At 37.6% G+C, this 22,858-nt stretch overlaps 1 protein-coding gene across 13 annotated transcripts in view; it reads right to left on the bottom strand.

The window, feature by feature from the left end:
• The window catches only part of ESRRG (estrogen related receptor gamma), a 563,748-nt gene that overhangs the window by 50,100 nt on the left and 490,790 nt on the right, over positions 1 to 22,858 (bottom strand). For all 13 annotated transcript variants that reach the window (XM_032422150.1, XM_032422157.1, XM_032422153.1 and 10 more), the window contains 2 exons: positions 10,539 to 10,649; positions 6,725 to 6,886 (listed from right to left, as the gene is read on the bottom strand). In XM_032422150.1, coding sequence (XP_032278041.1) covers positions 6,725 to 6,886; positions 10,539 to 10,649 — 273 coding nt within the window. The remainder of the gene's footprint in view (positions 1 to 6,724; positions 6,887 to 10,538; positions 10,650 to 22,858) is intronic.

Below are 22,858 nucleotides of genomic sequence, written 5' to 3'. Positions count from 1 at the left end.
TTGCTCATATATAAAGTGGGGATAATAAGAATAAAACCTACCCAGAGAATAACAACAGAATTGTTGTAGGTATCCAATAAATGTTTATGAAAGTGCTTTGTCAACAATAAATAACCATATAGATGTTAGTTCTTTTTGTATTGAGAGCTTAATCTCATTAAAATGAGATTATCACATATGTATGCACACACACATGTGTATATATTTATTTGGACAGAGATACATGATTCAGGGTAGAGATCATGTCATGTATATCTTTTATATTTCCCACAGTACCAAGCATAGAGTTGGGTACGTGGCACCTACTCAAATACTTAAATTGGATTCAATGATTACTATGAAATTACAATTCATTTTTGATTAGAGGTATACAATAGCATGGCTATGTATGGGTGGCAAACATAATTTGGAGACACCTAGTAATGGAGCCTAAGGAATGCTGGAATAGAGATGACGTGAGCACAGGTAATCCAGCCTGGTTACAGAACGGGCATTAGGTCACGAACCATGGACTCAGTGGTGACAGTCAATCTCTATGAGCATCTTTAACAAGATTTGGGTTGTCTCTTGAACCGGATCTCTGTCTAGGAAAACTGGCAACTTCTTATCGGTCTACATATATATATATTTTTTTAATTTCTAGGAAGGGTAGCTGCAGAAAATGAAGGACCTTAGGTGACCTTTCAGATTATTTTTTTCATAACATATTTTTCGACTTACTGGTTCCTGTTTCCCTATCATAGTTGTGACTTCAGAAACTGATAAACATTCAGTTATTTTAGGTTTGGCCAAGAAGGATGAACTAGATTATTTAGATGCTAATGATCCTGCCCACCTAAGACAAATGATGACCATATCCATACACAGATCCTTTTGGTTAAATAAGCTTCCCTCCTACTTTTGTATTAGAACCGATGTTTATGGTGGATATCTTTTGAAATGGATTTTATTAACACTGACTTTTTGGATCACTTGGTTTTAACCGCAATAAAATGACAATCTATGCGCAGTATCTTAGGAACTAAAATGAACACTGATATTTTACATTTAGATCATGCTTTATAATTTGCAAATTAATTATACATATGTGTTTAATTTGCATGTGTATTCTTTCCCTCATTTGATTTTCACAATATAACTAATGGCTAGAGCAATTAAGTGACTTAAAAAAATTACTCCACTACAGCTTAGGTTGTCTGATTTTACTTTCAGGTTCATTCCAGCCTTGGAAACCACAAGGATAGGTGCAGAGGTAGACAACTACCAGGTACATGAAACAGAACTTCCAAATATTTGGTAATTGAATAGAACTATAATTTAAATAGTATTTATAAAGTACCAAGGCTTTGGGTCTAAAATTTATATTTTCTCCACTTAACTAAAAGACTCAACTACTTCGTAGTTCTGCAATCATTAAGTTACATACACAAAAGAAAAATTAATCCTGAGAAAAGAGGCTGTGATCACTTCAATTCATTCACAGCAAAGTAGAAATTACAATTCCCTGTAAATTCAGTTCTGGGATGGGCTCTAGAGAGGGGAGCCTCAGGGCCAATGAGCAGTTTGGGGCTATGCATATTTTAAATCAACTAATCAATAAAATATTTATCAAGTTCCAGTGATAGAGATCCCAAACTGAGTCTTAGGTGCTACTTATATAATAACTCTCTCTTAGTCAAACATGCCCTTGACCCGCACATCAAACCATAATCACACGCATATACACATGGAAACATATTTTTGTGTTATAAATGGAAACATAATCTTATGGTAATTATTTCCACCACATTTGTTTGTGTGTCTTTTTGCACATATCGTCATCACTTAATGGTGCTACCAGTTTAAGATAAGGAATGGGCATTTTAAAAACCTCCACAACTTTGGCTGGGGATGACATCATCTTAAAAATCGGTCTCTACATAAAATGCTGTTAGAACAATAGAACAATCTTTAAACAGCATCATTAGCAATAGATGTTTGAAATACCCTTGGGTATTTGCCCACAAAATTTATATGCTAATGTAGAAATAGTTTATACATGTTCTTTAAAGATTCTGCTGCTTCTTGAGAAGTCTCAATACTTCTGTTGAGAAAAACATAAAAATCCACTCAACGAGAAATTTTTGATACATTCTTCTAATTGCATATTTTTTTTTACCAAAAAAATGCTTCAGTGTAAATGAAAAATACCGGTTTCTATACTTTAGATTTCTGTTTCTCACACGAATAAACTACACATAAAGATTGATCACATTATCTTCCTAGTGTGGTTTTCCTGTAGAGCTTAATATTTCCTGCCTTCACTGAGTATGAGTAAAAATTGTAGAGTTTTTTTTCTGTTTTGATATCATTCCAAAAGATACCATTTTATAAATGTGACTAAGAGGCCCCAAACTTACACAGAGTCCTCTTCTTTAGCAAGCGAGGGTTTAATTTGTCATGTTAAAAATAAACAAACCTACCTGAAAATCTGCCATCTTTGATAAGGGAAAATTCTTCTAAAATACATTCATTCACTTAATTGTTCAAATACGCTTGTATTCTCTTAAACTGTCGGGTGAGACCCATAATATATTTAAGCCACTTATATAGGTCAGCTAATATGGGTTATGCTTTTTTAAGCACCGTCTGACTAAGCACATTCTACATTTTGCTAACAAAGTAACAGTACATAATAATATTTTAATCAACCACAAAGAACAATAATAGATCTGACTGCTGGGCTGATAATCGTCTTATCACACCCTGTGAAACCTAGCTCTAATATTTGGTGGAGCCTCCATTACTTGGCAGCCCATTCTAAAAAAGGCCAACAATGGGGAGAGAATGAAGTGGAGTGTGCAGTAACTCCGTATCTACATAAAAGAGATTAGAGGCGACAGCGTTCCATTTTACAGCTCAATCATATTGTGTTAGCATGCGCTTATCCGAGCGCGGACGAAATTGAAAGAGAAATAAAAAAGAGTCAGGCAGATAGGAACCAGAAAAGCGAGGCATGAGCAATTTCCAAGGATATAAAAGGATGCTAATGGCGGGGCCCTGTCATTCTTAAAAAGGGCTATTAGGGCACCATCATCTGTTCTTGTGCCCTTATGCTCCTCCAACTAAAGTCAAGCATTTTCTAAAGCCCTTGTGATCTTTTTTCTTCTATAGATAAAGTATGGTCATGTTTCCTAAGAACACACTTTTCCATTTATATGATTTATTAAAGTAAGTCAACTAATTCGATTTACTGATAAAAAAAAACACTCCATATGTATTTTTCTTCAATATTTTCTTTTGTTGAATTCTGCACTTTTTTATGTAGCAAAAGCAAGGATGTAAGAGTCCATTCCCAGCAGTGCAGAGAGGCTACTGATCTTATCTTAGATGCTAAACTTAATTTTTGAACTGCGTGTGTGTGTGTGTGTGTGTGTGTGTGATGACACAAACTGAGAACAGCATAAAGAGAGCAAAGGCTTAGATTTTAGCATTAAAGAAAGATTTCACTTTAATTTTAACAGAAGCCTTACACAAAGAGTTTTAAAGTTAAGACAAAGACAGGTGAAATTTCAGTTCTGATTTGACTTTAATTCAGGCTCTGACCCCAGTTATGAGGACTGGGTCATGTTATCAAGAATATGATTTTACTTCTATCAAGGCAGAAATGTGACCTTAATCTTTATACTCTCTTTGTCTCCCGCCCTACCAGCCCCCCATCCTATACTCCAAATTGCTGCTAGGCCCAGCCTCTCTGAACCCAGGGTATACCAGCACTCTTAACATCAGAGCATCCTCTTCTTCTACCTCAAAACACCGCATGGCACGCTTATTATTTAACAATTTAAAAGAATTCCAGTTAATTCTTGTTTGGCTAATCCTTTTCTGAAAAGCCAAGCCACTCCTTGTAATCATTTAAACACCCTGAGGGTATCACAAGCACCAGGGCTGTGAATCATCACTCCACAGTGACCTCCTCTGGCATTTGCTATGGAGAGAGAATCACGTCAGTCCCCACCAATTCTAAGCCTCAGCTTAAGACTGAACACATAATCGTACAGTAATTGTTTCCACCACTGGAAATGCTGTTACTCATAGTTATTTAAAGTTACTGTCTTCACTAAAGTCACCAGAGAGCCCCTTTACTGTGACAGGTTCCTTTGTAAGCTGACATTTCTACTTAGATGCACAACTGGACCCACAAATTTATCATTGACTTTTCCTTACCAGAGAGCATTGTAAGAAGTTGTTGACTTTTATTGGTCTTTATTATGGGATGTCTGGACAATATTAAAATATTGGCTTAACACGTCTCTTAATTCAGGGAGGACCTGTGCAGAGTTCTCTAAAATAATGGGTGGTTTCGAGTCATAGTGACACAGTCTTTCATGCTGCTGTTATCAGTAATATGAACACTATCATCATTATTATTTTGAAGTGGCTCTTTCAAATGCAGTCAACCCGGTATCCTGATTCTACTCAGGAAGCAATGCTGAATATGCTTTGAAGGCATTGGATACATTTGTGAATTTGTGTAAGTGTTTTTACCTCTTTATGCCTCAAACGTCCCTATCTTTGAATTAAAGATAATAGTACTTGATTTCTGGATTAAAACAACAGTTCTCAGTTGGGGAAGACGGGCACAGTTTTGCCCACCAGAGGACATATGTCCACATCTAAAGACATTTTTGTTTGTCATAACTCAAGGGTGCTAGTGATTGAAACCCAGGATGCTGAACATCCTACCCCAAAAAGGACAGTCCCCCACAACAAAGGATGACTGGTTTCCAATATCAATAGTGTCAAGGCTGAGAAACCCTGGGTTCAGATAATGATTTTTTTGGTCTTTTTTATTTTATTTTATTTTTAAGAAAGAGAGGGAGGGAGAGAGAGAGAGAGAGGAGAGAGGGGCAGAGGGAGAGGGAAAAAGAAAATCTTAAGCAGGCTCCACACCCAGCAGAGAACCCCATACAAGGCTCAATCTCACAACCCTGAGATCATGACCTGAGCCAAAATCAAGAGTTGGATGCTTAACCGACTGAGCCACCCAGGTGTCCCAGAACAATGGTATTTTAAATATGTGAGTGTAGAGGTGCCTAGCTGGCTTAGTCGGTAGAGCGTACAACTCTCGATCCCAGGGTTGTTGGTTTGAGCCCCACATTGGGTGTAAAGATTACTTAAAAAGAAAATCTTTTTAAAAAATTAAAAAAAAATAAAATATGTGAGTATGTACGTGCGTGTTTGTACATGCCTATATATAAAGTAATGAAATATATAAATACAAATGATACATATTGATTATCTAAAAAAGTGTGGATACTTCAACAAATGTTAAATTTTTTTGCTCTAAACTCTTCACAGCACTTTTCATCTAGATAAGTTTTCATACACTGTTTAAGCAAATTCTGATAGTTCCCACTGTCACAATTCCCAAATGTCTTAACATCTTTTAGCATATCCTTTTTTTTTTTAGAAATCACATAGATGTGATTACAATTGAAATGTGGCATCAACTACCCATATGATCAAATTCTCATCCTTCTCGTACGTGTAGCAACCCTTGTTAGGTATCTTCTAAAGAACACACTCAAGCTCACCTATTTAACTAGTTTTGACTTAATTTGGGGTGCTTTATTAGCAAACAGTGTAAGACAAAGTAGCTAGTATAATACAGAGTGATGTTTAAATTAGTTTACAATTTGCTTGGCCTCATCTAGAACTGCACCGAACAAAGCCATTCAGAAATGTCAGCTGTGTTCCTAACCACTGTAACAAATTGTCGCTTGAACGCTGCACACCTAATGACTTCAAATTAGCTTCACTGCGATATCGCCTGACAGTTCGTTACGACTGTTAGCAATATAGCTGGCGTATCATGACCAAGAAATTGGTTTCAGTGTGGGCTGGGAAAGGGACTTCCATCAATTTGATTAAAGAAATTACTGTAGCATTCAAAGCATAAAGACAAACTAGTTTAAGGAGACAGAAGTAAGCTAACCATACCAGAAAAACATTGCTCATCGTTCAAAAACTTGTTTACAAATTACTTGAAGATCAAAGTTCAAACAAACAAACAAAAATAATTCAGGTAGGCTGCTAAAATTCTCAACACTTGTGACCAGGTGTGTTTACTGATGTTATGGGATGGGCCAGGAAAGAAAAGTAATAGGATACTTTAAAATACTACTTTTAAGTTACCACCTGAGAAGGTTTAGGTTGTCTATTTAATATTTATTTTTACAACTTGTGTACAAATTCATGGTAAATATCTAATTGTCAACCAAAGCTGCGCTGGTAAATACGAACAGCAATTCAATGTAAACAGCCACCATGAACAACAAAATGAGTGAGTCTTAAAAGGAAAAAAAAAAGGTACGTTAGATGTGTGCTGACAGACATTTTTTAAAGTGAAAAGAAAAAAGCGAAGGATTTCCTTAGGAGAAAGCTCAGAATTTTAAGAGGGAGAAAGATATTTTTTTTTTAAAGTTATATTCTCTTTACCTTATGTTGGCAATAGTACCTTTGCATACGAAAAAAAAAAATAACTAGAGTTCAAGGTGGTACAGACAGAGAAAGGTTTATGATTCTATTAAGGTCAAGCAAAGCTCGAAATTAAGTATGATAAAAGCAATGTAAAGGTTAAAAAATATAGTAATGAGAAATTTTTGGATTTGCCTAAAACTACATATTAGGGAATTACTGAAACCTTTTCTGTTTCTGTTTTTTTTCTTTTCAGAAAATGTACCTGGAATATGCTTCGCCCATCCAATGATAACCACCAACTCGCGGTCAGCCAAGTCACACAGGGTAGTGAGAGCTTTGATGTCACTGTCGGGGACAGTAGGGTCAGGCATGGCATAGATCTTCTCCGGTTCGGCCACCAACAAATGTGAGACAATCTTGTTATCTGCAGGATCAGACCAGAGCACTACAAGATCACTAGCAGCATCATCCCTCTTTCCCAAACCCTAAAGTATGCTGCGTTTTGACAAATCATTCCAATCGCCTACAATAAACCCCAACTATTCTGTTTCTGGTTCAATATATGCAGAGTAAACAGCGTTCAGGAAAACTCAGAGGAAGAAATGAGCCACTGCAGTTGTAACGGAATGCATTCCTTTCTTCTTTACTCTACCTGCCTTTGCTGGAATGAAGCATTTGTCCTGTAATGAAATTTTTTATAGCAAACAGATAAGAGAAGTTAGATGCTTTCTGGGTTGGCTCTTTGATTCTTAAGTGGGATTTGGGGAAGCGGATTCAATAGTGTACAACATCTTTAAACTAAAAATCCACAGTCAGCCCCTGAAATATAGAATATAATGTGGAAGGCAAAGAACTACCTACGCCCATAGTCATAATGGGCACGGAAGTCATTAATTGTCTTAATTCCTTTAAAGAAGAGCAGAGGTCACAGCCCTTCTGCCTGGGTGAATTACTGACTATATAACTCTATCTCTGTGGGATGCATTAAATAGGAATTTCTCTCCTTTCTCTCCCTCCCCACACACCCAGCCAATCTTTCAAATACAGCCAACATCCGTTTGCAGAAAAATACTCCTACTTAAATGTTACAATATTTTCTCTTCGGAGTGTCTAATTCTTTAATCCTCTATTTTCATCTGTTGTCTTTAGCTCATTCTCTGGTTCAGATTTATCTGTCTGAAATTTGTGATATATGTTTTTAAAATCCTTCGTAAAATAAACACTAGAGACAAATGGAAAGCATCACATCAAATGTGTTTTATTGCTCAGGGGCATGTGAGAGTTTATGGAAGGGTGGGAAAGCCTTGCTAACAGAATGATTTTTCTTGTTAGCCCTATTTTCAATTTCTATATGTAGCTTTAGATTTTATACTTTCTTCTAAGTGAAGAGATACAAACGGGTAAGGATAAACCCAAATATTTCAGTGTTCTGTGTATTATTACTCTAGCAAGCCAGGGCATTAAATGGGACTTTTGTGAGCAAAGCCCGTTTCCTCTGTGTTTACTAGATAATTTTCCTTTCATTCTAAGTTTTTAACTTTTTTAGCCCCAAATGAAAAGACTGCATATACCTTAGAATTGAAAACATAGCATTCCCTTTAGTCTTCTTTAACGAAATGACAAGGAAATTATCCAAGCTATAATTAGCCACTTTTCTAACATTTTAACATTCTATTATTATGGCTGTTATATGAATTACATTTATTGCAAATAATCAACAGATAACCATTCATTGACAGTAATACTCAATTATCACCAAATTGAAAATGCAGATTTGGAGATTTGGGAGGAAATATTCCCAAACACCATATTTTGTAGGGAAAAAAATAAAAATAAATACAGATTCTTTTTTTTTTTAATTTCTAGGATCTGTTAAGAATGGCATTTGTTTCTTGTATATGCTATGGAAACAACACCCTGTATTTTTAGTTACGCTTGGAAAAGTTTCAACTTTCATTGCTCTGACAATGCAACAAAACCTGTCAGCAACCGCGAGTTTTCTCAGGATTAGACGAAAATGCAGTATTTAATAAAGGGCACAAAAATGTGCCCAAAGGAAAGCCTGATTCTGGTTCTTTTCATCCTGGGAAGATGGTTACCTGCTTGACCCAAGTCAATGGATACTTGACCGGAAGGGTCGGAGAAATCTGGTTGAAGCTAAGAAATTCCCATCATTCAGAAAATGGAATAGCCAGCAGCACTGTTTCTAGGTAAATCTTATTTAATGTTTCCCTAATTAGAATCAATAGAACCCAATTTCCATTCTTGGGCTTCTGTAGTACACAAACAATCGGTCAGGGTCCAGAAATCTCCCTCAGCCACTTTCTCAGCAAAGCCCATGCACAGCCTCTTGACACTTATCTGACAGGATCTGAAAATTAAGTTTTATAAATGTTTGTTACAAAAACACACTAATTGGATGGACTAAGGAAAATTAACACAGAGGCCTTGAGATAATGAGTAATGATTTATTAGGAGTCCTCTTTATCTCAGACAAATGGAGCTCGCTGAAATTGCTATAATCTTCTTAAAGGTACTTGACGAGCCACTTCCCAATTTCTCAGGTTTACACCGAAAACCATAGATGTTCCTCCATCATGTGGACTTGCAAAATGGCCTAGAGCTCATTTTTCTCCCAGTCGAGGAAATTATCAATGGTTTCAGTCAATGCTCATGTAAAATGAATGAGAAATGGGCAGTCTGTATAATACTAAGTCTAAGTCTAGGAAAACTAACCTCTAATGAAATTAAGCATTAGTGTTTATTGCGTTTTATTGTATTATCAGAAAGTTTTTTACTGTAATGTGCAAAATCTGCTTAATGCAGTCCTAGATTGTATTTGCAGAATGCCAAACAGCTTATGCAGGCTAAGGAGGAGATGCCAGATTGGACAATTGAAGGTATAATCAACATAATGTTTTTTGGAAAGGCGAAAGGAAACTATGCCATATGTTCACTTAAGCTTTAATTTTATGTAAAACTGGTTGTTTTTCCTTTGACATAGCTAAAATGTCCTTTCATTTACAGTTCAGGGTCTGTTTTATTTATTTAACAGATCCCCATATGCTCACGTGTGTGATGCCCAGCAGCGACCCCTCCTGGAGAGTCGGAATGAGAAGCTGACACTTTCTCTTCCCTTGAAAGCAGATCAAACATTGCCCGTGTCTCTTCTACAACCACTATGGATGCAGCCTCCTCTGATAAGTGCTGGTTGTATCTTCTTGAGACCGCGACAGCTAAATGTGGGGACTGTTTCCATCAAGCACTTCTCAGTGTCTCGTACGAACTCTATGCATAAATATCCTAAAAGGCTAGTTCTGTTGCATTAGAACTATGAACTGATTTTTCAGAAAATGGGATGCAGTTATTGCCTCAATCTACATCCCAGCTCCTTCTAGTTAATGACAAAGAGAATGGGGCTTGCGTTTTAGCAATGTACCCATCATCCTTTCAAATTGCAATCTGGCATTATAAAACCATGGACTCTTTAAAAGCAATTCATAATGCCCACAAGGGCATCTGAGATAGAACCATCAACCTATGCTTGTTATCAGGAGGGCCTATTCTTGTTTTAATCTATTGCTAGGTAGTGTGTTAACCTTCTACAGCGCCAAATTAATGAGGCTCCTAATGTATTTTCATTGGGAGGTTGAGCAGTCATACTCATTTAGTTAGTGAAAACTACAAAAATCACTTTCTTGTGAAATCTGAAACTAACAGCTCCAATGAACTAATGATTACAGTATGATCCATTTTATGTACCTCTGGAAATAAAGATAACCAGTAAATGTAAAATTCGCACTATATAAGCTATGCCTTAATATGCTTACGCTTCTACAAAATGACTAGGTGAAAAAAGGGCAGGGGAGAGAAAATCATAGGAAAAAAAAAGGAGAAGATAACTAGCGGAGTAGCTGTTGCTCCTCAAAGGCAATCCTTGGGAACAGAGCCACAGCCCCCCAACAAAGACAAGTCTCCTTGGAGTCGGTAGGGATGGGCATGCCAAAACTGATACACATAGAGCCAACTGGGAGGATTCTGTGTGCTGGAAAGCCAGACACGTCTGCTGTACTTACATGGCTTTTTGGCTGGCTGAACCAGCTGAGGGTTCAGGTAGGGGCTGTTCTCCGCATCTATTCTGCGCTTGTACTTCTGCCGACCTCCACGTACTCTGTCAAGACGCACCCCTGTGGGCAAAGACAGGCACTGGCTTACTGCTGACGTATCCATCTTTGAGACCAGTCAAATACATAGAGTATCACCCATGGGTGCTGTGGAGACAGACTGCAGAACACAGAATGGTCCAGAGGTATTGGAGGAATGTTTAAAAAAGTGGTGGCTAAACCAAAATGGCCAGTGGTTGGACACCAAATCTGGGAGAGCATGACAAACCTGAAACACATTTCATGCAAGGCCATCAAAATCACATTTATATACCAAAGGAAAGGCACATTTCCATGGGAGTTAATACAAAGAAACTGTTACTTGGTACTAGCCTAGTTTCTCAAATTAAAGACAATGGCAATCTGGTATCCTCTTTACCAGTCACCCATGAAAGCTGACCGCGTAAGAGTGATCCAACCCTCCCTAGTCTACCAGAGGGTTCACTATGGACCCGTGGAATTTAAGTGAACTGAAGACACCTTCATGCTGTGGAAAGCCGGAATTACATTCTGCAAGAGGAGATGTAAGGACTGTTCCCTATTATAATGTCAACATGTCTCAGAGGAGAATGTTATTTACATTTTGGCGCACATTTGTTTTTTCTTCCAAATGAGAGAAAACTGGGAGTAAGTTTGGACTAGACATGGGACAGAAAGAGGAGCTTCCTGAAAGAATTCAGAAGGCTAGGATGTTGCAAGAGGGCTATGTTCGTGAGGCGGACCTAAGGGTGAAGCCAGAAAAGGAGGTAGACAGGCAGTTACTAAAACTTCCCAAAGAGTGATGGGTTGGGTCAAGATGCAGCAGTTTTTGCTGGCATGGGATTTAAAAGATTGAGGAAAGAGGTAAAAGGGAAAGAAAGGAATTAAAAATAAATGTTTCATGTATAGGGGGGAGTGGTGAGAAGAGCTTGTTAATAACTTGGTTACCAGTCTGTCATGGTGAAGTTTAGGACAGGACCATGTAACACTTTATCTAATACAGAGGTTACTTGGGAGTAAGAGCAAGGCAGAGACTAATTCTGTGATATTATCTTAATTGATAAAACAGTATAATATTATCCCTTACTAAATTCAACCGAGTAGTTTGCTGTACGTGGCGTTTCCCAAAATGTTTAGAAGATAGATTTGGTTCCACAGCACCATCAGTATGATTATTTTACTGAAAGGCCTCTCAGAGCCTTTAAAATGCAAATGACCTCTGTAAGACTCTCAGAAGGACATACAGCCCATGCAATGTTTTGCAAACCAATTGTACCAAAGATCCGGTCTTGGGAATATTTATGAATATCACATGGAACATGTGAATTGTGGGTTCTCTGAGTTATGCGACACAGTTTGGGAAACGCTGACACAGTTCTGTGTGAACCCTGAAGTGAATATAGATACTCGAATGTTAAGGATTACTATTCTATCACGAGATAAAGTAAAACACAATTTTTCGTATTATCTTAATAATACAACTTTAAGAGTTGATTATCTTTCAGTGAAACACGGAAATACACACTTGGTTCTAGATAAAGCCTGAAATGTCATACTGAAACGTCCGAGCAGCATTTAAATGAAATCAGGAGATGACTTCAAGAGCAATTAAGTAGGTTTTGACAGCAAATTTCACAAAACAAAGACATTAGTATAGTGCCTAAATATTTACTGAAAATAGTAGCGCTTGTGAGTCACGAAGAAGCTGTATTTCCTTACTGCTGCTTTTAAAGCACTTTCTGCCTACAGTAGAGCTCTGTTCCCTTGTTCATCTAATTTCTAGTGTACAAAACTAGATGGCAAACAAACTGTGTAACTGGGATACTACACTTCATCGTATTAGGATGTTGATTTCATAGAGATGAAACACAGAATACAAAGAACAGAAATATTTAATCAAAATGTTTAAAATACTGTAAATCAAACACTGTAACTGAAGATTCTACCTCTATTGCACTTGACAACACACAGGTTTAAACCGCAATTTCTCACTGGTAGGAATAAATGCAAAGGATACGTTGAGTAAAAAAGAAATACCTATCTATAAAAAAATGAAGAGCATTCAGAGGGAAAAAAAAAAGATATTAAAAGCCACCAGATAAGAATATTTTAATGTAATTGTAAGTACTCCTATTTTATAGAAAATTTCTTGGGTTATCTAGTCTAAAATTGTTTGCCTTGCATCTATCAAAATGCAATATGTATCATCAATTTATATAAACTTGTTAGCCAGATCCACAGTCTGTTATAATGATTTTGTGAAAAGATTAAAGATCCCCCTTTTAATGTTTCCAACTATAATAGCATAATAATTTACTCCTAAATATTAGGTGAAGAATATGTTTTAAAAAAATAAAGCATAGTTTCCAAGGCAGAATGGTTGAGTTTTTTTTCTGGCTCTTTAATTAACTGGCTCTGTAAACTTTGATGAGTTCCTTTTTTCCAAATATAAGATGGATATAAAGACAATATCCTTCTGGATGTTTTGCTGTAATGATCCAATATTATATTTACATAATATATTAATATGTTTGGATATGATACACATGCATTATTAAAATATGTCATAAACCTTAAAATGCCAAGGAAAATAAGGAAGTTATTATGTCTGTTTTGTTGAAATATTGCTATATTACTTCACTGATACATATTTTGCATCATGATCATTTATTAAAAATCTATCCCCATGGAATATAATGGTCTACCTTGCCTCAGTTCTGAGGGAAACAGATTGAGGTATGATGGAGTGGTAAGATAATTCAAAGGGTACAAGCCAAATAATGATACTCATTTGATGTCTAAATGATTTATAGAATTACTTGGTATCCCATTCTATGTACTGCTCATCCCTGTCATTAATAATGTCATTTTAGATATTATTTTAGAATAGATACAGAATCGAATCCAAATTCTACCAAAAATGAGGATGCTATCCCCTCATGTGTGCTTACCTATAAGCACACAGTACAAACTTAAGCAGAGACCTGATAATTATCCAATTCACCTAATGCATTTAAAAGTCTCCAAATAGTTTAGCAGACACAAAGATAAACAACAGTATTTATAATCAGGACCTAGGAAATCCAGATTTGCCCTTAAGAGACATCAATCGAATCCACAGTGACGAAGCCTCTTTCCTTCCTCAGTCCGTCGAAATACAAACCATTTCTGTCTGGACTTCACTCGTAACCAGTTTTGAAAAAGTTGAAAAGTAAGATTTCTCCCAGGAAATAAGATACCCACAATGTTCAATGTGTGACAGGATTTGAAGTTAATTAAGGCAATTGGATTTTCTATTCATGTGGAGACCCCTATTATCTTTTTTTTTTAAATAAAAGATTTTAAGAGTTGGCATTACCTACCAAGTAGAATGTTTCACGTCACTTCTTCTTTCACATACTGCATGTGCCTACCTTGCCACAAGGGAATTACAAATCTTCTACATTGTCAGAATTTACAAAATTGAGAAAGCAAGAATAGGGCAAGGAGGAAAAAAATACGCCATGAGGCAAATAAACGCCAAGAGAAGTAAAACAGTTCAGAGGCAGGTCTTCTTAGGTCAGCTCATTTTAAGTCTACATTTTATGCCCAAATGCAAATTTTCCAATTTTATACAGTCCAAAGTCAAACATATTTTTCACATTTTTAATAGCACAAAGTCAGAGGCATTTCATAGGGTAATAAAAGATCTCCCCTTCAGAGAATTATACAAGGATACCCTAGCCTACTTTTCTAAATTAAAGACCAGGCTTTTACAATGTTGTTCCCAAGCAAAGGTTTGCTCAAATTATTAATTACGCAGACCCCTGGAATACTTAAGAAAGATGCAGATAGTCACGTTAAAGTGATATTTTTTAAGAGACAGTGAAGTTTTTTAAAGATTAATTTAATGAATGCTAAGTAAATCGTTGTGTTAAATACATGTTACCACACACGTCTTGTAATTGAGTTTTTGAGATCAGCCTGGAAAAGCAAGCCTTCTGAAACAAGAAGGTAAAGAGGGTGGGAACCTTCCCCTCCACTCTAGGTCTTCTTGATACCAGTTGCCTTTGCTGCAGAAGGAAACCACGCTCCTTCCCTTGGGGAAGAGAGGTACCTAGCAGCGCCCTTGAATTCTCCTGAGATTCCTGTGAGGGAACCACCATCAACAGAGGATAGAGAAAATCCCTTTGAGGAGCTGTAGGAAAAGAAGCTAAGGCAGATTAGCAGTATCAGACAGCAGTGGGTCATTTTAGTGGCAGCCTCTGATGGGGTTCTCCTTCGGGACAATGTCCTAAAAGAGCATACCAGTTTAACCGAGAGTACTTGTGCATATTTATAGGCTGCTCTTACAGGGATGAGTGAAAGTTATTTGTATATTTACACATATACTCCAGCGAGAAACTAATCATATTAAATTGTTGAGGATTGTGTGAGAAAATAAAACGTACCAACCCCCAGCTATCTTCAACTACCATGGCCCCTCCCAAAATAGACAGAGATACTGTTACCCTCACTTCCTGATTCAGCAGTCTTTATTCCTCATACCTACATTTTCCTCCCAAGCCATGTCTTCATTATTAATTGAATGAATCAATCTCCGCATGAAGTGTCTTGGAATACACCAAAATATCAGCCAGGTACTAGCAGTCATTGGCTGTCAAGAGCTTATTATAGTCTAGGCAACGGGTTAATTGTTTTACATATATGAACACATTTAAGCCTTATAGCAATCCTATGGGGGGGTGCTATGATTATCCTGGTTTACAAAATGAGAAAGCCGGAACAAGCGCGCAAGAAGCAGAGACAGGGGTGGGAGCTGGGAGAACGGCTGCAGAGCCCACATTCTTAAGCGCTATGTTTATACTGCTTCCCTGCCATCAAATTCTATTTTTGGAAAAGAGCATTTGGTATTTACTCCAAAAGCTAGAACTGCAGGCAGATACAACCCGATCATCACGGTAAACAATACTTTCGGCACGATGCGGGGTCCCTCTGCCTAGGTAGGAAGGCAGAATGCTGGGTGAGCCGGGGGAGGAATGAATGCTCTTACTCAACGGAAGGGCTAGTGATTGTGCATCACTCCGTAAAGGGGGGGACAGGACTTGAACAAGTTTACAGCTGTGAGACTGTGGACAAACCGAAAATAATAAAAAGATTCCGTGTCTCTGCTTTTCCACCGAGGCAGGGGCCCAAAGACATTCATTTCCTTCCTCCTTCTGCTATTGCAAATGAGACAAGCCTGTTTTGCCTGGGCCATGGATGCAGAGCAACCTTCTGGCTGCATTTTCAGCTCATGAGGGAGGCCCAGACAGCAGCGGCTTTTCGACCAGACACCCCTGGTCTGGCTGAGGCTTACATTTACTTCCGCCGGAATATCATGGCAACAATTCAGGAACTTTGGAAATGGCCTGGCTGCGTGTGGAAACGCTCTGAGTTCTGCTGAAATAAAAGGAGAAAATCACACAGGGAGAAAAAATGCATATCCATTAGGTGGGCTCTTTTTTTTTTTTTTTTTAACTGAGTCCTTAGTCACTAAAAGAGATAAAAGCCATGACTCACATTAAAGCTTCCTTGCTCTACAGATGAATTAACAATTAGCAAGGGGAAGTCTTTCGTTTTGGTCTCCTGATAGCTATCTGGACTATTAAACATGTGGGGCTTGCATAGGCAATTACAAAGGCTTCCCTCTGTTTCAGATTCAAGGTGCATCCAAAATACATCTGTAGATTTCTGCGCATAGGACTTCTTCCTCCATTTTTGCAGAGTTCACGTGATTCACTCTTCTTGCCTGGTTCAGAGGTATGTGCTAAATTTATAATCTGGGTTGGAGCTGAAATCAAAATGATAGAAATTTGAAATAGCCATAGACAAAATATTTTGCAGGGTAAATGTTGTTCCATCAGGGGTAAAGCTGCTTCATCTGAAGCATGCAGCCCTAATCTATGACACATACAGGTACAAATTAGGTCATCTGCAACAGGTGACAAGTTTTAATTGAATGTCTTCTGTCTGCAATTCTGACAAAAGGTGAATGGAAATAAATGAGTCTGGCGACACGGCCCTGAGCCTTACAATACCCAATATCTCATTATTTTTAAACAGCTATCTATAAACCGATGCTGACAAGCCTTGAACCTTTTATTTCTGCTCAAGATGAGGTGGTTGTGAAGGGAAAAAAAAAAAAAAAAAAAAAAACAGAAAAAGAAAAAGGGGCATCCAGAACATTACATTAAACATGCAATACCTACCATTATCACTTCCCCGATGTAATTAAAGGAAATCTCCTATTCAAAAGGCACTATTTCTTACTTTACTTCATGTCAGAGAGAGAGAGAGGGAGGGAGAGAGGGAGGGAGAGCATGCTTGGCCTGCACTTGCTAAACATAGAGACAACCTTTAAAGACAAAAAGAAAATTTTCCCTTTCCTGCTTTTTGCCTGTTAAAAATTTCATAAACTATTGAAAGAGATATCGCTGTGACTTATGCCTATCTATTTTGTCTTGTTACTCTTTAATACCAGTGACTCTCCCCTTTATCCTTTTTGAAATTGCCTTCTCATATGAATAAAGTTATGAGTTAGTGGGTAAAGACATGAAATGTGGTCGCACATCAATATCAGGAAAAGTGATTCTACTAATTCACAATTAAATGTGACACCGGCAGCAATAAGTTTAACACAATAATAACAGTAATAACAGTGCACAGCACCCCATGGGGATGCTCTGTGTAAACAGAAGCACAAATATTATTTATGCAAAATTCAATGCCCTGTAAAAATGAATTAAATATGAAATCAACCAAGCTGGGTTTACAAGTTGCTGGGTTGAGAGCCAGAGTCACTTTGTTTCATTCAATGGAGAGGAAGACAGGAGGAGGAGTCTAATGACCAAAAAAGCAGATGTGGATTTCAAAGAGAATACAGGTCTGGGGGGTGGGGTGGGGGGAGTGAAAATAGGTAACAGGGAAAGGTAGCAGTGAGTCTGGAGGTCATTTGGTTTCATTAGGTGTGACTCGAGATCAGATGGATACCCAGCAAAAAGCTTTTGAAGCTCAAAAGAGAAGCACATGATATTTTTAGCAGAAGAAAACTTTAAGTCCTGGCCAATTTGTCAATAATTCACCAAAGGTATTATAAATGTACCACCAGACTCAAGCAGAGATGCTGAGAGCCAATTATAAGATACCAAAGTGACATATGATGTTTAATAATATTTTTCTGGTTATGTTATTTTGGCAACAATTGAGATTCAAAATAAAGTACGTCTCGTACAAAAAACATAATATACATACATCCAGGTCATGTAAAAAAAAGAATTACACCTAGCACATAAAATATGTAGGGAAAAAAATCAGTTCGATAGATTAAATGTTAATGTAATATTAATGTATACATGCCCAAATCTCATACCAGTGAGAAATTTTCTTGTGACACTAAGACACTCATTTCTTATTTCTTGTGACACTGGTAGCAATAGTTTTAATACAATAATAATAGTAATAAGAGTGCACAGCACTCCACGCGGATGCTCTGTGTAAACAAAAGCACAAATCCTATTTATGCAGAATTCAGTACCCTGTAAAAATGAATTAAATATGAAATTAAACAAGCTAGTTTTCGAGTGGCTGGGATGAAAGCCATGCTCACTTTATTTCATTCAATGGAGGGGAATACAGTGGAGTCTAGCAGCTCCACTGCAGGTCTGGAGTGGAGTCAACAAGTGGCATGGACTGAATGTATCTCACCAAAAGTCCTATGTTGAAATGTAATCCCCAGTGTGATGGTATTTGCAGGTGAGGTGTTGGGGAGGAGATGATGTCATAAGGGTGCAACCCTCATGATGGGATTTGTGCCCTTATAAAAGAGACCCCAGAGAGCTCCCTCGCCCCTTTGTCCACGAGAGACAAAGAAAAGAGGGTCGTCTATGAACCAGAAAGTTCACCACACAGTAAATCTGCCAGTTTCTCCATCTTGGACGTCTCAGCTTCTAGAACTGTGAGAAGTAGACTTCCATTGTTTGTAAGCCACCCAGTTTCTAGTATTTTGTTACAGCAGCCCACATGGACTAAAAGAAGAAAGAAAGGAACATAAAAAAGGAGTCGGAGAGCTAATCTACAATGGGTTGACTCAGGGTCTGATATAAAATAAAGAAAATACACTGGCCTCCATCCCTATCATCAACTCCATATTCCATCACTAACCCCCTTTCACCTGCCAATGGGTTGTTAAGTATTTGTGAGGCAAGTTAATGGAGAAAAGGAAAGGAAAAACAAGAGAGAGTATGAGAGTTAGCACGAGTCTTGTAGAAATGCCGAAGTAGAGAAGACAAGCATGTAAGAATCGGAGTACGTTCCCAGTTGCCCTTGGAGCTGAGACGTCCACAGCACCACGTGGCCACGCTGGGCCCATTTTCAAGCTAAAATTTTTCTCCCTCAAAGTTGGCAAATTAGATTGTTGAGGAATTTAAGACCTCATGAGAAAAACTGGGGTAGAAGAATCATGAGCGGAAGTGATAATAAGAAAGCACCTTTATATAAATAATATTCACTAAAATTAAATAAAGAAAAATATTAAAAAACTATCAGTAGCAGGGGCACCCAGCTGGCTCAGTCCATGGAGCGTGCAACTCTTGATCTCAGGGTTGTGGGTTTGAGCTCCACGCTGGGTGTAGAGATCACTTAAAAAAAATCTTAAATAAAAAAAGACTATGTTAAAGTAATGTTTCTTGTCCAATTAATTCTCATTTATCATCTTTTGATCTCTTGAGTATTTTCAGCATCTCTGTTCTACCTGGTTTCAGCAAGATGACTATAAGCTCAGTTTGCTGGAGACAATATGCATATAAAAAGGAAAAAAAATGTTTACATCCAGTTTTCAAGCCAAACGTTCAATGACATATTTAGTTTACTACTCTGAGAATCTAGGTTTTAATAAGGAACTACTCCAGACTCATGCTTAATTGATAAACAATGTTGAAGATTTGGGGGAGAGTTATGCATAATGTAAACACATCAAAATGTTCTGTCAAGGAAAGTAACAAATAGGGAAGTGCATACTCGGAGAGCCAAAGAAAGGTGTACGTTTATTTTTTAAAATTTTTTAAACATTTATTTTATTTATTTGAGAGAGAGAGAGCACAAGCAGGGGTAGGGGCAGAGAGAGAGGGAGAGAAAGTGGGAGAGAATCCTCAAGCAGACTTGGGGAGTGTAAAGCCCAATGAATGCAGGGCTCAATCCCAGGATCTTGAGATCATGACCTGAGCTGATATCAAGAGTCAGACGCTCAACTGACTAAGCCACCCAGGTGCCCCAAGAAAACTGTACATTTAAAGTGTTATGACAGGGGTAGGCCATAACCTGTACTTTTATTCTCAAATTAGTACGTGTGAAGAGTATGGAAAGAAATGGAAAACATGAATGATACTTCCAGATGCAAAATACACTGGGTCCCAGCTGAAGAAGCCTGCGCCAGGTGGTGAATTTCCCAATGGACTTCCTGTGTAGAGATGCTACGTGACAAGTTAGTTGGGAGTATACTGCCCCATACTCACATGGTCCACCATGTTAGGAGGGATCTTTAAATCCCAAAGTGTGCCAAGAAAAGACAAACACACTTTTCTAGGCACAAGACAACTCAAGACAGATTTATTATATTTCTGAAATGCAGCCTGGGCTAAACTCAAACTTCAAAATGTTTTATTCATTATATGTATCCAGCTTAATTCCATAAAAAATTGAGGGCAGAGGGCATGGTGAGAAATGACATTCCTAGTGCAACAGCTTCAAGTGATCAAAAGTGATTTTGGTGTATGTTTTAATTGTATATTGCTCATCATTGTACATGCAGGATACATCACATGCCCGCCACACATTAGGCATTCAACAGTACTGAGGAAAATGAATAAGTAAATAAATTTATAATACGCTTTATTGCTATGTAATAATTAGGGGTTTTTTCCCCATCTTTTGGTTTGTTTGTTTTTGATACTTCAAAACCTCGAAAGCAGGGCGCCTGGGTGGCTCAGATGGTTGGGCATCTGCCTTCGGCTCAGGTCATGATCTCCAGGTCCTGGGATGGAAACCCACGTTGGGCTTCCTGCTCAGCGGGGAGTCTGCTTCTCCCTCTTCCTCTGCCTCTCCCCACTCTCTCTGTCTCTCTCTGTATCTCTCTGTCTCAAATGAATAAATAAAAAATTCTTAAAAAAAAACAAACACAAAAAACCTCGAATGGACCCATGGAGAGTTAGGAATCTCTTGTCAATTGTCTCAATAGTTCTTGTTGCTTGTGTTTTTCTCAATGCACTAATATATTATAAGTTTAGAAAGGTATAGAAAACTTTTAAAGACAACAAAATAGCTTGAATCCTGAAAAAAGAAGTCGCTGAAAGGTAGGACATCGGAATTTAATTTTTGTATACTCATCCTGGACAATATGAGAAAAAAAAAAAAAAAACAGCATCTGGTTTGTTGGGAAAAACCTCAGATAGATATGAAGAACACTTACTAATGAGAATTACATTTAGAAACTGAATATTGAGCAAGAAAGACCATAGATCCTCACAGTTGGGAAATTTGACAAATGAAGAAAACCATTCTCTTTCCGAGACGTTTTTATTGCCCTCCTGCCTGGAAGCAGATGAATGAGTTTGATCACGTGTTAAGCTCTCTTCCAGTTCTAAGATTCTATGAATGAAATGGTGTATTTAAAAAGATGGAATTGACCCACAGATTCAGAGTATGACAACTGCTTGGCAGTTGGAAACATCAACATACTTCACATCTTAAATCAGGGAAGACCGGAGCCAAATGGAGAGCATTAATGAACCAGAAGAGCAGTAGGCTTTCTGGCACAGGTCTTAGCATTCCCCTCACACTGACCTTGGCCAAATGCATTTCCTTTTGTTCTTGACAATAATAAAGCAAATAAAGTGCCCACATTTAAAAAATGCATCTAGCTTATTACTGCATTAGGAAAAGATCAATGCCTGTTGCACATCACTGTGGAGAATGAAGTATGGAAAATCATAAACAGCTTCGGATTTGTGTGCATTTTACAACAGATAGACTACATTATGCTAAGGGGAGGAGAATATGACCTAATAATGGATATTTTGAAAGCAACCAATGAGTAGTTAAGGGCTATTCTATTATTTAACTAATTATCATCTGGAGTTTAAGAAGAAAAAGGTATTTGACTAAATATGACCAGAGTTCAGTCACTAGATCACAATGGGGAAGGTTTCATCTCAACTTTTATAGCCACCCACTTTTCAGAAATTATAGTGGGTATGTGTATATACACATATGATATACATGCACACACATATATGAACACATCATACAGAGAAAGATAGACACACAATTCTAAATATATAAGCTATTATTCAGTTTCTTTATTTTCCTGATAAAGGTTTGGCTAGTCAAACGATTCTGTGAGAATTTTTTATTTGCAAAATTTTTCCATCCAAACTCATGCTGTGTGAGTTTATATGGATATTTATATCAGGAGTTGCGAATTCAAACAACCATGCAGAGCAAAAGGACTGTGTTTAAAAAAAAACGAGGGGTATGTATGTACCGCGGTGAATGAAAGAGCACTTGGCTCACAGATACACCACTAGCCTCTACCAGCACCCATGTGATATTGCCTCGTGGGAGGAAGAGGCATAACTGAATACAAATCTGGTGTTATTAGAGTTCCCACTTTCAAAAGATGCCAGCAATCTGGATCTTTATATAAAATCACCCAATATTTTAGCTAATTGGTAAACCCCAGGCTGCCAGCTTATAGCATTGGTCTACATTCTTTTACTCAGGGGCCCACTGTCCGTAATTCCCTGAGAGAGGCCAACTCTGACAATTGGCCAGTTAAACTGCTCATATTACAAGTTGGTAGTTATTTAGAAATTATCCTTTTATTTTATGTAGGCCCTCATTATATGAGCATAAATTAAATTGCCTAACTGCTTAAGTTATTCCATAGGCTACATATTGAAATTCTAATTTTAAAATGCTGTTTAGCATGGTTTCAAGTATAACAATAATAATGATGTATCAAATTTAAGGGGTTTTCATTAGAAATCATTTCAAACAAGAGTAAAAATTTAATCACCTATGCCCATGCATGGCACCTGTCAGTTAAGAATACTGACATGTTTTGATCCACATAAGCCCTCTTCAAGAATCTCTTGTTAAGCACAGATCTCCACAGTTATTTATTGTAAATGGCAGCAAAGGCTTTCTTTAAATTCATCTGTTATGTTTACTAAATGTTT

Source organism: Phoca vitulina, unplaced genomic scaffold (genome assembly GCF_004348235.1).
Source record: "Phoca vitulina isolate PV1807 unplaced genomic scaffold, GSC_HSeal_1.0 scaffold26, whole genome shotgun sequence".
NCBI lineage: Eukaryota > Metazoa > Chordata > Mammalia > Carnivora > Phocidae > Phoca > Phoca vitulina.
The sequence above is the reverse complement of the archived record's forward strand: the minus strand, read 5'-3'. Positions and strand labels throughout refer to the sequence as shown.